Source organism: Nicrophorus vespilloides, unplaced genomic scaffold, assembly GCF_001412225.1.
Source record: "Nicrophorus vespilloides isolate i.1.1-1 unplaced genomic scaffold, Nicve_v1.0, whole genome shotgun sequence".
NCBI lineage: Eukaryota > Metazoa > Arthropoda > Insecta > Coleoptera > Silphidae > Nicrophorus > Nicrophorus vespilloides.
In genome coordinates, this window is record NW_017097589.1 from 84,078 (window position 1) to 103,044 (window position 18,967).

Consider the following 18,967-nt stretch of genomic DNA (forward strand, 5'->3'; position numbering starts at 1 on the left):
CACATAGCACAACCACGCACTGACATAAATCATCCTAATTAACAGCATCCTAAATACTTATTTTTTTTTGTACCTTGATAAACAGATAATTAGCATATTTGAAAAGTCCAGTTAATTCTGATCGGTCGCTAATAAAAAGAAATAAAATTTAATCAAAATGCAAGAAACTGTTTTTAGAACGATGTAGTATATATACAATTTTTAATTTAGAAAATGTTTGAAATTTGTGTACGTTCGTATGAACGTCGAGTACTAAGGACTAAGATGAATGCATGTAAAGCTTATCGCTTAAATAATTTGTAGAAATTTTAAGATGTTTTGTTAAAACTTTGATAAGTTCAGTATTATCAAAAAATAAACTAAATTTGTATAGACTTCTAATTATAAATATTTGTTTTAAGAAAGAAAATCAATAAACTTAGAAAGAAAATAATTTGACATTTGAACTGTCATTATTGACATCTTTGACAATTCAACAAAATGATATACAAAAATATATATTTACACACATTTCATTCATAACAAATGTAAGCTTTAACTTCACTTAGTTATATAAAATTATTATCAAAAAATAAACTCTATTTGTTTAGACTTCTAATTATTTGTTTTAAGAAAGAAAATCAATATACTTAGAAAGAAAATAATTTGACATGTGAACTGTGATTATTGACATCTTTGACAATTCAACAAAGTGATATACAAAAATATATATTTACAAACATTTCATTCCTAACAAATGTAAGCTTTAACTTCACTTATTTATATAAAAGTATTATCAAAAAGTAAACTAAATTTCTATAGACTTCTAATCCTAAATATTTGTTTTAAGAAAGAAAATGAATAAACTTAAAAAGAAAATAATTTGACATTTGAACTGTCATTATTGACATCTTTGACAATTCAACAAAATGATATACAACAATATATATTTACACACATTTCATTCATAACAAATGTAAGCTTTAACTTCACTTAGTTATATAAAAGTATTATCAAGAAATAAACTAAATTTCTATAGACTTCTAATGCTAAATATTTGTTTTAAGAAAGAAAATGAATAAACTTAGAAAGAAAATAATTTGACATTTGAACTGACTTTATTGACATCTTTGACAATTCAACAAAATGATATACAAAAATATATATTTACACACATTTCAACAAATGTAAGCTTTAACTTATCTTAGTTATATAAAATTATTATCAAAAAATAAACAAAATTTGTATAGACTTCTAATTATAAATATTTGTTTTAAGAAATAAAATCAATATAGTTAGAAAGAAAATAATTTGACATTTGAACTGTCATTATTGACATCTTTGACAATTCAACAAAATGATATACAAAAATATATATTTACAAACATTTCATTCATAACAAATGTAAGTTTAAACTTCACTTATTTATATAGAAGTGATTGTTAAAGATACCAACTAGTGTATGCTCTGAAAAAGTACCTTAAATCTGTCGATTTAAACGAACATATGTACTTTGTGCGAACAAAAAAAAAATCTTGAACGAAAGCTTTCGATGTCCGATTTGTTCGTAATCCGTACTGTTAGTTTACTTTAATAATTACCAATAAGATACGAAATATTAATACTAAAGTTTTCTAAATTTAATGATAGTTTCAACTGAAAGCAAACAACAACAAAAAAAAGAAAACAAACTGTACACAATATTATTGTATTTTTTCTCTTATTTTATCTGAAAGTATTTGTTCCGAGTACTGGAAAATGATGGGAAACGCCGTGAAAGAATGGTCCAATTAAATTAACACGTGTTTTCCGCGCACGACGAGAGAGAACCGGATTTTCGCGGAACGAGGAAAGTTCCTCATCGGTTTTTCTCTTTCTCTCGGTTGAGCGATGAATTTCCTTGGAGCAATAAGCGCAACCAGATTTCAGAGTCGCCGTACGTTCGCGATTCCCCTTAGAGAACAATGTCTCTCGTTTTGCCTCTTTCTTATTTTTTCTTTCTTGTTTTTGTTCTTTTATTATTTGTTTCTTGCTCAGTCAGAGTATTATATGGGAATTAAGTGAACTAAAGTTCAAACGGTTATTTGCATTGCTCTTCCTGCATGCCTCCATTCAAATCGTTACGTACAGTTAACGTAAATGAAGGATTTATTACGATTCGCGTAATAATGATGATTAAATATCGCGAAAAATTCGCGACGTCCGTTTAACATAATCCCAATCCGTCCATCTGATTCATACCAATAATTAACGTACTTTGAAAATTATCCGCTGACAACGCCTTTCCTCATCAATCCAAAACCTGAAATCTAATCACATGCATACACACGCATCAACTGTTAATAGAACATTGGTATTTACATCGAAGTTTCTGCACACTCTGAAACGGAAATGCAGTAATCATGATTAGTTATAGATTCATATTTAAAATTGAATCGATTACTCTAGAATTTATGTCATAACATCTATTCATTGGTAATTATTACAAAAAAAGAAATGAAATTACTTAATCAAATCTTAAGGTTTCAATTTTTATATTTTAAAGATTATATCAAGTACCGTTAACGTACTTTTAACGTATAGAAAATGTCCATATGAATGCATTTGAGATATATTTTTAGTTCGCACGAACGTACTTTAAATTAACACAAAATGTACACAGAAATAGATTCATACTTAAAATTGAATCGATTTCTCTCTCTACAATTTATATCATAACGTATATTCGTTTGTAATAAAAAATGAAATTGTTTATTCAAATCTGAAGGTTTCATTTTCTGTGATGTAAATCTTGTATTAAGTTCAGTTAACGTACATGAATTAACGTACTTTTAACGTATAGAAATATTTAATAAATACTCGTATTTCATTAACCGAAATCTTTGGATAATTTCTATCATTGATATATTACAATTTAGTTTTCAAGTGTTGGACTAATCGTATAAATTGTGTAAAATATCATTAATTGAAAGTATCAGCGACCATAAATTAACGCGCCTTCGCAAAGATACAACGAAACATAATCAAAAGAAAAAAAAGTAATGCCGTTAAATTTATGGATAGAACGAAGGTGGTTTTTCCCCCATTGGAATCGTTAAATTGATGCGTACATCCAGACTCGTATACTAAATTCGCGTCGGCCGGAATATATTTAATCCACATGCTTAAGCTTATCTCGTTGATTTAGTCGCTCATTAACGTGCATTAACTTCCAAGATTAGTTCTCGGTAGGCGTAGTTCGTGCACTTTATGTTCATCCTCGGACTTTCTTCGAGACGGAATCAAAAAGAATTGTGAAAACACGAAACGAACGTAGGCATATCGACGTTAATAAAGATATTAATTTACTGTGAAAGAATTCCGTTTCCTCAGGGAAAAAGGAATCGTTTTGTTCATAATGGATTCGTTAAAATGTATGTGATTTGTAAACGTTACTTTGAAGTTAATTGTTTGTTTGTGGTAAAATAAAAAACGAATGTTGATGTGGAATCTGAGGTAAATGAAGGACTTCGTAGAGGTGGGCTTCGGCCTCGAACCGTCAGCAGAACCTATCAAGTTTGAATGAAGAATGAAAAGATAATTGCAGGTAAAGCGGAAATGGCTTCAATCAAACTGGGGAACAGCAATAATAACAGACCGTTTGCAAAATCACGATTTTTGTTTCCAATAGAAAGTTGAATACCCTTAGATTCGGAAGTAATTAAATTTAAGTGTTTTAGTGCAAGATGAAAGAAAAAAATTGTTAAATTACAATAAAAAAAAACGATTGATTTAGATTCAACATTTTCATGGCGCGATTTTAACATGCGAACGAAATAGCTTTAATTAGCAATAAAGGAAGGAACATACCTCGGCGAACCATAAAATGTTTAAATATAGATTTTATGCAAAAACGAGTCCCGATTTATCGCCATTATCGTTACGATTATTTTTTTATTTTTTTTTCAACGATTACTTTTGACTCGTTTTTTCTCCAACTAATTAAATTGAAAGTTAATCTTTTATTAATTTTCCATCGCGCGTATTTATCTCCTCCGCTCGCGCGCAATTAAATTTAATTAGGTAATCGGCGGTGTGGACGAAACGCAATCAACGATCCGTTAATCATTCCGAACGATTGTTACAAATGATACGACTTCGAAGTTAATTATCCGGGCGGAAGGAAAAAATTTAAAGCTGTATAATATATTGTAATCATTCGTTTAAGTTATTGGGATTGTGAATGTTTTTGTTTCGTTTCGTTTCGATTCGAAACGTGCGAGTTTGTGTAGTGATGAGAGTAACTTGTAAAACTTGGTTTTCAGATGGCGCAAAATAAGTTGGTAGGACCACCGTTTCTGGGAAAGAGGCAGTTCTTCAACTTGTTCATAACGCTACTGTTGGCCGTTACGGAAGCCGCGAGAAGATCATCGCCTGCTGGATCATGGCTGTAAGTATAAATGTCTTCCTCTATGCAATTTTTACTCTTTTAATGTCCGTTTTCTAAGAAATCTATTTATAAATTATGTAACATTAAAATTAGTTTTATATGAGATATTTTTGTTTTCTTGCTTTACTAGATTATATTAGATTCACATATCTTCTTAGTTTACTTGATTATTCAAATCTTTATCCAATATTAAGTCAATATTTCCAATTATCAAGATTTTCAATAATTAATTTGTAAATAATTTATTTAAAAATTTGTCCAAATTAACTACCATAGCTTTTCTGTTTAATTAATTCGTTATTTTTGTTGTTTTACAAGTTTTACAAGTTTTACAAGTTTTACAAGTTTTACAAGTTTTACAAGTTTTACAAGTTTTACAAGTTTTACAAGTTTTCACAATATATTATTGACTCAATATTTACAAATATTTTTCAATTCGATCTCCTTTCTTTTCGTGTAAAACCAGTTTATTTATTTGTAGATATTTTAAAATTCCGTTATCCTCTTTTCAAATATTTAATCATATAAAATTAATCAATGAATTCAATACCGAACTGTTCGTTCTCTTTTACTTTTCACTATCCAATCCAATAAAAATACGTGTTCATGTAGTTCAAGGTTTTATATTTAATACCAATTTTATATCATAAAATTAATTTAAATGTTATTTCTTAGCAAAAGCTAAGATAAATTGTAATTTCACAACATTGAGAATTATGCATCTCAAATGTAATAAATCACGGAATATTAAGAAATCAGGATGGATAAGTAATTGGTGGAATAAAGTATAGTAATTTATGTGAGTGGAAAATATGTACATTCGACTGGAAATTAAATATTATTAGAAATTTATTTAAATCCGGTCCGAGTCGGAGATAATATCGGTGCGTTTAAATTGGATAAACAGAAAACGTTTAGTGTGTTTAATCGTCATTAGCGCGACGAAACGAATTATAAATTCCAGCTTTTGGAAGCCAAACACTAAATATGTTCTCTTTTCCTTCCCCATTCTCAATCTCAATCTATGAAACGGAAAATCGTAGCTGCAGGGGTTCTCGAACAATTGCGGTAATAATTACAATACCATTTGGCATTAAAGAATTTCTTTCTCCACGGAAAAACTTCCTCGTCGATGACCTTTCAACTTGAATTATGCACCGAACACGGAGATCCTTGCACGCTCCTTGGGCATCGGTAACACCTTTTTACTTTTGTAATGAAAGCCGTGCCTCGGCTATGGTTACATATTCAAATTAATGCAGCGCCCCCCCGGCATCTGGGAACTGAGGTAGTTGATGGCCAGTTCCTCCTTAAGAGAATACCCAGCACCAAAACGCAATCACACACAGTATGAAATGGACTCAATTGATGCTAATAGTCACGAGATTTGGAACGGAATGGAATCACGACGCATCGTAAGGTTTTATTGCGTGGCGTGTTGCAGAGAGGAAGAGTCGGTGTACGGAGGTTGGAACAGGATGGCTCTCCTACCATGATGACTATAATTCACATATCTCCAGTCATCATTCATTGATCGGAGCGCAGATATCGGCATCGGCTCAGCAATGACTCGAGTGCAATATTTTAATACTCTTCCCGCAACAAAGTGTACAAAAAGTGTTCGTTCGAATGCATCGTTTCTTCTAATATACATACAAAACACACATTCGTCATAATTCTTCGGATCGTCTTTATAATAGCTTAACGAGATGCAAGAAGTTCGCTTAATTTATTAGCTTGCTGTTTAGCGTTCTGATTTATTGCGTTTTCAATTTATTCGAAATTTCACAACGTCAGTTGTGTGCGCTGAATTCAATAATTGCAAAGATAATTAACAGCAATTAAACGAGACCATTAATTATTCGGAGACCATCAGCGTTTATCACCCGGTATGAAAAACTAATTGTAATGTAAATACATACTTGCCCACTCGTTTCTCAAGGAGCTGTAAACGTTCACATGACGCACGCTTTGTTCTTAATGATTTATTTTACTTAAGTCTTGAAAATGGTAAATAATTAATAAGTACAGCTTCGATCAGTACGGATTCATAGCATTTATTATTTTATCTGTATAGTTATATCTCTTCAAATTGTACTGTTTATTTTTATGCTGTTTTAAAGTCCTCGATTAGTCCGGTTTCAAACAGTGCGGGATATTTGGTGGAACCAACCATTAACTGAATAATTCACGTCTATACTTCCCGTCTAAAACTCAGCAAAATCTACATATTTTGCAAAATCTACCAACTATACACACTCTACAAATTCTGAAATATCAAATTATACAAATTCTAAAAATTTAGAAAGTCTATAAATTCTGTCCAATTTCTACAAACTTTACAAACTCTCGAAATTTTATCAAAATTCTGCAAACTCTTCAAATTCTACAATATCTACAAACTCTTCCAATTCTGCAAACTCTATAAAGTCTACAAACTCTGCAATCTCTACAAACTATATAGTCTGGAATATCTGCAAACTTTACCAAGTCTCCAAATTCTGCAATCTCTCCAATTTCTACAAACTCTATAAACTCTCTACATTCTGCAACAACTAAAACTTTACAAACTCTACAAATTTTACAATTTATTCAAACTCTAGAAAGTTTATTTTTTTTTAATCTCTACTGATTATTTTTATACGATTTTAAAGTCATCGATTAGTCCGGTTTCAAACAGTGCGGGATATTTATTGAAACCAACCATTATCTGAAGAATTCCCGTCTATTAAGTTTAATTAAAATAAATCTAAAAAAAATCTAAAACTCGGCAAAATCTACATATTTTGCAAAATCTACTCTTCACACTCTACAAACTCTCCAAATTCTGCAATATCTTCAAAATCTAGAAAGCCTTTTGTAATCTTTACAAACTCTTCAAATTCTACAATATCTGTAAACTCTACACACTCTCCAATTTCCACAAACTCTATAAACTCTCTACATTTTTCAACAACTGCAAACTTTACAAACTCTCCAAATTTTGCAATGTATTCAAACTCTAAAAAGTTTAATTTTTGTAATCTCTGTAAACTATCAAAATTCTGCAAACTCTTCAAATTCTACAATATCTACAAACTCTTCCAATTCTGCAAACTCTATAAAGTCTACAAACTCTGCAATCTCTACAAACTATATAGTCTGGAATATCTGCAAACTTTACCAAGTCTCCAAATTCTGCAATCTCTCCAATTTCTACAAACTCTATAAACTCTCTACATTCTGCAACAACTAAAACTTTACAAACTCTACAAATTTTACAATTTATTCAAACTCTAGAAAGTTTATTTTTTTTATTGATTATTTTTATTGATTATTTTTATTTTTACTGATTATTTTTATACGATTTTAAAGTCCTCGATTAGTCCGGTTTCAAACAGTGCGGGATATTTATTGAAACCAACCATTATCTGAAGAATTCCCGTCTATTAAGTTTAATTAAAATAAATCTAAAACTCGGCAAAATCTACATATTTTGCAAAATCTACCAACTCTTAACACTCTGCAAATTCTGCAATATCTTCAAAATCTAGAAAGCCTTTTGTAATCTTTACAAACTCTTCAAAATCTACAATATCTACATACTCTCCAAATTCTGCAAACTTTATAAACTCTACAAATTCTGCAATCTCTACAAACTATAAATTCTACATTATCTGAAAACTTGACATGCTCTCCAAATTTTTCAATCACTACTAACTTTCTAAATTCAGCAATATCTGAAAACTTTACAAACTCTCCAAATTTTGCAATATCTACAATTTCTGAAATATATGCAAACTCTACAAAGTCTACATAATCTCCAAATTCTGCAATCTCTGCAAACTTTCCAAATGCTGCAATCTCTCCAATTTCTGCAATTTCTACAAACTCTATAAAGTCTACAAAGTCTCTAAACTCTTCATAATTACAAACACTACAAACTCTCCAAATTCTGCAAACTCTATAAACTCCACAAATTTTACAAACTCCATAATTTTTACACACTCTTAGTTATTTCTGTAAAAACTTTAAGTTTAATTTAAATAATTATAAATATACAATATTATTTGCAAAACTAACAGAAATTAAACCCGAGTACAAAAATCGTACACACAATTCTTTCTCTCTCACACACAACAACAATTCCAACCAAAACAATCTATCTAATTGTTGACCATTCGAATGCCTCTCAGTCGGCGTGATTTAATTCCCACGACAACTGTTAACCATCCATTGAACTGTCATGTAAGATGTCCGCGTACAATAAGAAACGAGTACGTACACCCAGTGATTTTTTTTATTATTATTATTATTTATACGGCCTTACAAAATTCCTCTCAATTATAACGTGGCTTTAATTTTACTGCCGTCCGATCTAATGGCTATAATTAAATTAACATAAATATTCGAGCCTCTCTGTTGCAATACCTTCGTGTGAATTATTTTATTGTCGGTGTACAAGATGAAGAAGAAGAAAAAAAAAACAAATTAAAGAACAAACTCACACTACATCCATTAGTGTGTTCCATCGTCCATTCATAACGATTCTTTTGAAAATGCGACACGGACAAGAATATTAAGTGTCTTTTTAGGGTTGTAGTCGTAAATGGGCCAAAGGTGTTTTCGAGATACATTTCGCGGTTGCTGGGAGGTTGTAAATCAGGTTTGGATTATTGTAGATGTCCGAAGAAACCGAGAAACAACGCAGTTTTTAATTTATTGCCCATCTCCCTTCGAATTCAGAGAAACTCAATAAACTTTGTTACTTGGTTGTAATTTACTTTGTTCGAAAAGAAAAGTCAAATTTTATGAGTTTTTACAACTATTCTCATTGGTTTAATATACAGAAGCTATTTTATTGTATTCAGAATAAATATTACCAAATTTATACCACAAAATAAATTTGTGTGTTCTTTGATTATCTGCATTTAAATAGGAGACAATCCATAAACTTTGAATCATCTTTGATGTTGATAAATTTGCAAACAGTTTTCAACTAGATTAGATGTATTTACATTAGTTTACTTAAAGTAATCTAAAAATTAAAAAAGATTCAATCTTTTTAAGCTGTAATCAAAACATTTACATTTATATCAATTGATTAATAAAAAATGTAACAAAAAGTTTTCGAAATTTAAGCAGTATCTACACAGGATAAGTGACGTCTTGAATTTCAATCATATGTTAATATGAGAAGATAAACTATAGCCAAGATTATATAATTCGATTCGTACGAAAGGAAATCGATAAAATAACAAAACGAGGATTAAAAACAACCGGACAAATAGTAAAATAAAAACACGTCCTAATGGATTGGGCGAGATAAAGTGGTAAAGGGTTTTCCATTTAATATGCAGATATCTTCTCTAATTACCATTGGAAGAGATTAGCGTTGGGGTCGTGCCGTCATTGCTAAGTGTCCGTTTAATTTCTTAATTAAACCGATTCTAATAAGCTATTCGAGGATGCTGGATTATCATAATTTCTAGATAACCGAAGGATTCGAGCGGTAACTTAAAAGGCCGTCTACCTTTTCCAAACCACAAAACGTGTAATTTGTAACAATTAATCATGTTTCCTTTTCTCTAAGTCCACCAACCAAATACGGAACAATCTTTACTTCACTGCTCAAAAATCACAAAATCTTCAGCAAAATTTAATTATTTACATAATCAATGCATAACTTGAATTGCTTAAAACTGATATCTTTCAAATGATAAAAGGAATAATTGTGAAAATTCTATTTGTGAAAATCGAAATTATATTCCACAAGGAAGTGTTTTTTTTAGATTTAAGAAAATTTCACAATATTTCAGTATTTCTTGGAACATGAAGAAAATTTGATAATAGTTAAAAAAAATAAATCTTAATGTAAATGTACGGTAGTAATGATCCACTTAAATTCTTCAAAACTACCATAGAGATTTGAAGATGATTTGCTCAATTTCGTGTTTTTTGTTGTTGTTGGAAGCCTGAAATTGCTTTTTAAGCGCTTCGAAATTATGAAATTAGCTTTCTTCTGGTAATAACAGCCATTAGTTCGTTGATTTGTTTCCTGTTTAAACACATGCCGTGCAAAGACAATTAGAATGCACCGATCTACCGCAGTTCCCGCATCATCATCATCCATCCTATACTTTGCTATTGTTGTTATATCCTCAAACTGCAATTCCTCTGATCCGTGCAAATCGAATTCACTGATAGTTCATCAATTTCGAATTGAAAGCCGTCCAAGAGCGAAGCGAATTTTGGGTCGTAAATCCTTTAAAAAAAAAAACGTCATTTCTTCCTTCCTCCATCTCACTCTACGCGCAATAGTCTATTCGTTGTCCGAGCTCGTGATTTCGAAAGTCGATTGTGAAATCGTGCGTGTCTGTAATGATTTCATTCGGTGGAAACAACAACAAAAAGTGTGAATATTAGTGGATGGTGCAAAGTAGACACACGAAAGGACAAAGCTTTTGCGTTCGGTTTTGTATCCGTATGTATTGCAGAAAACGATTTCACCGTTAATGGCGACGCTAATAAATCAACGATATTTATAACTGCTGAAATTGCGAACGTCGCTTATTATTTTCTTCGACATAAGCTTACTTACAAGTTCTGCTCGAACCGATTTATATGATACAGGTGTTCAGCAGTTTCATTATTTTTAATTAACTGATTAACTCACCTTCATTCAGATTTACACACGCAATTACCAAAACATACCCCAACTTTCACAACCTATTCGTTACATGCACAAACTTCTATGCATCAACGTGTAATGATAACATCGAAATTTCTCTTGGTTTTTGTTCAAATTATGTAACATTTATAACACGATCTTATTTAACGGCATTCTTTGTGCACGAGTAAAAGTATGCCAATTATTATTATTTACAATCTATTCCATTTCATTAAAACTGCTGACAATTAATCGTGTTTAAGCTTTCCCTTCATGTTATGAAATATCAATTATTATATATAAAAATTTACGTTTTATCTACTTGTATCTGTAATTATAATTTTAATTAGTTTACCCAGTGATTTCTAACCGAAATTTTCTGAAAAGTCTATAATTGTTGGAATGTTTTTATTGTTTAAATTAACTGAAACTTAATAAATAAATTATTTTGCATGATTTTCCTGTTATAAAAATAAAATTTGTATGCATTTCATGAAACAAGAATGTAAATATTTTTTATTATTATGAAATGGTTATAGCTGAATACAAATTTGATATTTGCAGTAACTAAAAGAGATTGCAAAAGAACGGTTTGTTGGGTTTATAGTTCAATCGTAAATCGTGTGGTTCAATACATTCACTCAAGGCGAAGGCCGCTTTCTACCATTTAAATATCAATAAAAGATTGGCCTCAAGCTTTGCTCGTGGCTAATAATATGTTTCGATGCTTTCGATACATTTACCATTATTCTTCGGATACATCAATACATCTTTAATGATTGTAATCTCAAATCAGATTTTATTAAACCATAGTTTATTTTTGCTGTATTCACTCGCATCTCTTTCTTCTCATTCTCATTTTATTAATTCCTAATCATTACTTTATTACTTTAATACCTATTGATTAAACTTAAATCACTAATTTGTTAATGACTATACAAAATATGATTATAATTATTAATGATTTTAAAAGAAATTTGTGATTCCCAATATAATTTTAATTGATTAAATCGTTTATTAATTAAATAATTAAAATTCTAATTAAAAACTGATTAATATGTATAAGTTCTTGAATATTTGCAATCATTAATATAATATAGATTTTGTATTGCAACATATTTGCATGCGTTTACAACGTTAAAATGAAGAGCAAGATGCGCTCTTGTACTATATTTACATTCCTGCGACCTTGCTTCTTCCTGCCACACTCAATCTAAACGCGTTTGCACAGGATGCACTGGGCCAAAGATCCTTTACATGTAAAGAATCAGCTATACAGGATAATCAATTAAGTTCCTTCGACGTACGCAGACCTTGATTTTATTCCAACCAGTTTTATGTAAATCAAACATATTTTCATGTTCCATTACTTCAGTTTTTTGTTTTAAATCACTCAGATTTATTCGAATTTTTAGTACATTTTGTCCATGCATAAGAAAAGTATCTTTTTGTTTCAACTTTCGTGAGTTTCATTATGAGAACGTGGAAATTTTATTGGTTTTGTTTTCTCTTTTATCCAAATTAGATATTACCGGTATTTGTTGTTAAAATTTATCAAAAATTTACGCAAATTGTGGAAACATTACGTTAAAAACATAAATAATACGAATATTTTATAATTAAACTTGATTGGATAATTGCAATTAATTTGCAAAGTGAATGTCGTGAGGGTATTAAAAAAAAACAAGAAACGAAAGAAATCGCTCGATAAAAGCGATTGAATGAATAGTAAACACACGGACGTCTCATGCATTTCAGATGCTTTCACATTTCCATTCGTTCGGGTCTCGACAAAAAGGCAATTATGAATTTTCATGAAAAATGCCGCTGCACGTTCGAGTCGGTCGCACCAACAAAAAAAACTGGTCCAGACTATAAATGAATACATGTGGACCAGATCTTTCTCTTTCTTTGTTTGTCTCCAAGTTTTGGATAGTTGAAATTGAAGTAATTCTTGTTGTTGCAGGAGGATGGGAATGCTGACGAGCGACGCTCTGAAAGGGGAGGAAGCGCCGGGTTGCCAAAATCTTCCTGGACTCAGTGTGGGTCAAAGCAGATTGTGTCAACTGTATACCGATCATATGACTCCGGTATCCGTGGGTGCTAAACAGGCTCTCCTGGAGTGCAGACACCAGTTTCAGCATAGGAGATGGAACTGCTCTCTTCTGGACGACGTCAACGTCTTGGGACCAGCCATTAACATCGGTGAGCAATCCCAACTCCACCAATATTATTAATAGGTTTCGTGTAGATGCTCTCCCACGAGGATTACCACGCTTCAATACTAATCCTCTCTAATTTATGTCCGTTTTGCTCAGTTTGTCTTCCACGCAATCGTGCCACGGATAATTTATCAATTTTCACAGTAGAATCAACATATTTTTCAACAATTTCATTCAATATTTTGTAACTACAACTAAATCAGACGCCGCCTACAATTGTCCACCTGCAATCAATTTCAATCTCGACAATAAATAAAACGATGCTAATAAAGATATATTATTTCATACCTCAACGCATAATTTGTCATTAATAAATTGATAATTCCTTATAAAAATAAGAAAATTTAGTGAAAATCGGATTAAGAAGACATTCCAGTTATATTATTAAGAATAGTAAATAATGCATTGAGTAAATAAAACTTTTAAATTTAAGGACCCTCGATTAATATTATTTGTGGGTCTCAACTTACACTATTTGGGTGCCTTTGGATAACATTTTTTGGGACCCTTGTACTGTTTGAGATCTCTTAAGTAACATTATTTGGTGGCCCTTTTTGGGGATCTACCCAATTTACCATCTTTTTTGTAAATTCTCTTTGTTTTGTTGTGATCGGGTCCCTTCGATTCAAAAAGAAAAATATAATAATAATAATGTTTATTGCATCAGTCGTACAAAAAAACATATACAGAAATAAAAAGAACAAAATATATATAATTTCAAACTTATTGAAAAGTAACGTTTCTTTTATGACACGCTGTTTAAGCGTAATTCCTACATATAAATTATATGGAATTTACACTATAATTAGTAATCAGTATTCAATTTAAGTTTGTCTCTGAAGATACTTAACAGTTCGTTATTTTCTAAATTAATTAAACTCGACTCAATTAAATATGCAGATATAAACGATGTCCACTATAATAAAAAAAAAAACAAAACAAACAAACAAAAACAGCCTATTACGATGAATATGCATAATTTACAGATTCAAAAAGAAAACAACATTTGATAGTGAAAAAAACAACAGCACGTTGTTCGAGCGTCAAATCAAATCGCAATTAGACGTCCACCTAATGAGATGCTCATGAATATACAATCGATTCGACACTTTATTACAAATATTTCATTGCGTAAGTATCCAATATTCAAAACGACGATGAAAGAAAACGATTTTAATTTTGAGGCGATTTTCGAATTGGAAAAAATGCAGTTGATGTCTATAATTCATTAGAGGAGAAACACGAAAAATTACCAATTCCTTGAACGCAACGTCGATAATGAATTTATATAATGTTAACACGAGAATTAAGCAATTCCGTGTATTCTGTAAAACGGAGAAAAGAATTCCCGTCGATTCGTGCTTACTTCTAGAATATTTAAACGTCTCGACACTAGGACTTCGAGAAATTTAATTAATCGTTGGGAATCTTACGCAAGAAATGCATTTTACAAATCAAGAATGTTTAATTTCATTTTTTTAGTTTAAATTATTGTAATTTTACTTCAATTATTATCATTTATCGATCATTTTCTTTCTTTTAATATAATCAATACAAATCCAATCTGATTTATCAACTTTTCTTTCACATTATTTCTTCTTTGAATTATATTAATTATGATATCCTGAAATCGCACTTGTCTCAGTTTTTTTTTTGCTTTTTTATGAGCGCGAAATTAAGAAGTTGCTAGAATGATAGCAAAAAGTCATCGTATAGAATTGCAAAATATTTCACATCATTATTATCAATGTAATATCAAATTTTATTTCTACTTTTTTGTTTCAAGATTTTGTATAATCATAAATCATTATGCACTTGCAACCTTATTATATTCAAATTTCAGTTTTAAATTGAATAGAACATATCATTATTTCAATATATATGTATACATATTATTTCGATTAATTCAATAGAAATCATACAAACCATCTCATTAGAAAGGCAACTGCTGCAACTATTCCAAAAGAAAAATGTTACGATGCACAATAATGAGTTTTACTGACTTGTTCGATGCACTCCGAACGTTTTAACTAACTGTTTATAGCTTTTTCCAGTTATTTACTATTTTGTAACATTTATAATACTTAACCTTATTATCTTTACTACATCAGTGTTCGATTTAACATAAAAATTACAAAAACAAAAAGTTCAAATCAATTGCAACATTTGCATTACGCAATTACATTTACATAAATTACGTTGCGAGAAATAATAATTCATTAATATTTCACTTATTTAGAAAATAAGTGAAATATCTTACAATAAATTTAAGTGCATTAATTGTGAAAGAATAAATAATATAGGCCACTTTATTTGCAATGTATTTAGTACTTAATAATAAGTATAGGTGCGCCGTTGTCATCAATTTATTGACAAATTTAAAGCAATTATTATTTTTAAATGTGTGTCACAATGATCTGATGTTTTTTTGTACCCTTTTTGCAACAAAGTTGATTTAATTGATGAAATCAAAGGAAAATAAATAAGGACAAAACTTTGAGAACTTTTTTAAATTAATATTCGGTAAGTGCTTGAAGTTAATTATATTTTACTTTTAAATTATGAAACGTATACATTAAACGTTCTTGAATTTGACAATTTATGACAGGTGTACTGGTAGCTTGCAAAATTTAATTTATGAGTAAAGATAAGTTCGAATTTACTACAAAATTGAAACTGTCAATAAAAAAATAATTTAATTGACGAAATCAGAGGAAAATAACTTTGAGACTTTTGAGATTTGGTAAGTGCTTTAAAAAAGTGTTTAAAATTATAAAACGTACATATTATATATGATGCACATTTTTGTATTTGACAAATCATGACAGGTGTACCAATTTGGAAATGCTTATAGGTTTCTTACTATAATTGGTAATAATATGAAGTTTGCAGTTTTTTTTATAATGATTCATTTTGTATTTAACTACATAATTTTTATTGTAAATATATTTATTTTAATAACAAAACCAAGAGATTTCTTAGATCTTGTAAAAAATGCAGCAATATCACGCATAGTCCGGAAATGGGAATATAATGGCAGTAAAACAAATTAATAACAACCGTAGTCAAACCTAATTTAATCAAACTAAACCTAAAATTATTTAATAGGATATAAGAGGATAGTGAGAATCAAATGTAATAATAATAAATTTACAGAATAATTTTTAATTGAATGAAATTGATATGGTGATAATGTGTGGCAGAGTGTGGATTAAAATATCTTCGGTGTGAAGATATGGGCATCGATGATATCTTAAGGCGTACATTAAAGTATACATCCGAGGATGGCTATGTTAGGCTCGTAATTGTTCCAATATAAAACTCGGTTCGAGCGCGTTTATTTATGGAGTTGTTTAGGTCTGCTAAAACAAGCCTAGCCTTTTCCATCCAACGTGCAGGGTCTCGAGAACAATGGTGTTTATTTAAAATATTCGCAAGAGACGTTATTTCATTTGCCAACCAGTTGAAGAGGAAGGTAAGAAAAATGCGTGCGCATATTTTATCCTTCTGCTATTATATCGAGGGCAACGACAAACTGCCTACAAAACCAGATCGAAGATCAACATTTTAAAGAGAAATGCATCAAAGAGTTGCGACGATGCAAAAGAATATCGAAAACGCAAATAATAATAATAAACGTTTAATTTGTCGAAGAGAGATCCATTGTTCTGTTTGCATTTTAACTGAATGCAAACATCTTTCGCCGCTTCTTTTGGCGGCTTAAGAACAAACGTTGGACCGTTGACCGAAAGCGTTCACACGGATTGAAATGGAGTTAAGCAAGACCGGAAACGCGGTAAAAGTTCGACGAATCTCCAGTATTTTAACAGAATTGATGTATCAAACGATTACCTAATCTTGTTAACTGTAAGCACGTGCCGTTTCCTGTCTAGGTGACTAATTAAGATGTTTCTAATTTCCGTCGGAGAAAGATGACACTTACGACGAAGCTTTAAATGGCGTTATTATTTCTTCGTGCTTTCATTTTTGTTCCTTGACACGCTAGTTACGTTTTTCATACTTCATTACAAAATGTTACGAAATACTAGAAATTTTAAAGAAATGAGAATTAATAAATTATTGATATTTGGTATTAATCGGAATAAATCTGAAAATTAAATAATAGTTGCAAAAGTGTTTGAACTGAAAACTTGAGAATTAATTAATTAACGAAAGGGAAAGTAAAAAGTTTACAATAAAGATTTAGATTAATATTATTGGGAAATGAGTGGTTCAGACAAAGTAAATATTTAAGTTTGATTTGTTTGTGAAAGGTAAAAAAAGGTATTTGATGATAAATATGTGATGTCCTCAAGATATACGACGTACATGAGAGGTATGTTCGAGGTATTTTTGTTTGCTGCTGAAACGGTATCGTCAGCTTCTCGTCGCTCTAATAGATGGCGCGGCGTTCGAATGTGAAATTTTTCAATTTCGTTGTGCGAGGAACGCGTTTACATAAACAGGGGAGAGATTGTAGGTGGATAACGCGACGGGCATTTGCATAATGATGTGGAACAAATCATAGAATATACGAAGGGGACGTCCTCTGAGGCGATTTACTGCCTCGATGACACCACCTGCATTCGCAGCGAGATCTCCGAATGCGGACCAGTGTTTCCGCATTGACGATTTTACTAAAATAAAAACACTCCCATGTTTCTTCCTTCGTTAATTTTATTATGCATGCATGCAGCAGGGTGGTGTACGTTGTAGTTTAGTCAATTTGTGTGTAATCCCTTCGTTTTCCTTTCCAGCGAGCAGGGAAAGCGCTTTCGCTCACGCCCTGTCCGCCGCAGGAGTGACTCACGCCGTGGCCAGATCCTGCAGGGACGGACAGCTGCAATCCTGCGGCTGCAGCCGGATGGGTCGGCCGCAGGATTTGAGGAAGGATTGGGTGTGGGGAGGATGTGGAGATAACCTGGAGTACGGATACAAGTGAGTACTTGATTCATCGTCAGCAGACGTGGATCAGAAGGGAAAGGAAGGAGAGAACGTGAGACAGGGAAAAAAAGGGCATTGAGGATTCGTCTCAGGCCGTGCGGATGACGGATAGCTTTTGGGGTGGTCCACGACGTTTATTATTGCCGGAGGGGCTTTAGTTCCGCTCTCCGTGTGTCAAATCACGGTGCACCACCCACTGTCATTGTTACGCTCAGCTGATACGCTTCAAATCCGGATGCATTTTTCATCTTTCTCTTCTCGATCTCTTTTTCATCTCTCTCTCTCTCTCTTCTGGATCTCTTTTTCATCTCTCTCACACTTTTCTGTAATCCGTTTAAGGTGAACACCTGATCGGATTCCGAAAGGCTACGTCTTTAAAGCTGTTTGCATTTGCAGATTCACACAGGGTTTCGTGGACGTTCGAGAGAGGGAGCGTAAGTACAAGAGAGGAACCAGGGAACAAGGACGATCCCTCATGAATCTCCATAACAACGAGGCAGGAAGAAGAGTGAGTATTCAAAGTTTCCGTTTAAAAACGCACTGTCACGAATGACATGAAACAAGTGAACACCGCACAAACAAAATGCAACAGCGATTTTATTAATACTTTTTTTTATAAACTGTATTCACTTTCATTGGTATAAAAGTTCAAAACTTTACAACAAATTTTTTTATAAAAAATGGTATTAAAAGTAGTGACAAATAAATATTATTTTTATTTTATATTAATAAAAAAATTAGAAT

General features: G+C 31.3%; 1 protein-coding gene across 4 annotated transcripts in view; it reads left to right on the top strand.

Annotated features, from left to right (window-relative positions):
- Positions 1-18,967, top strand: part of LOC108560493 (protein Wnt-5b-like) — a 63,419-nt gene that overhangs the window by 22,283 nt on the left and 22,169 nt on the right. For 3 of the 4 annotated variants that reach the window (XM_017918063.1, XM_017918060.1, XM_017918062.1), the window contains exons 2-5: positions 4,284-4,408; positions 13,024-13,262; positions 18,037-18,217; positions 18,620-18,731. In XM_017918063.1, coding sequence (XP_017773552.1) covers positions 4,284-4,408; positions 13,024-13,262; positions 18,037-18,217; positions 18,620-18,731 — 657 coding nt within the window. Of the gene's footprint in view, positions 1-4,283; positions 4,409-6,128; positions 6,298-13,023; positions 13,263-18,036; positions 18,218-18,619; positions 18,732-18,967 lie in introns of those variants that run through there. The other variant, XM_017918061.1, reaches the window with a different exon arrangement.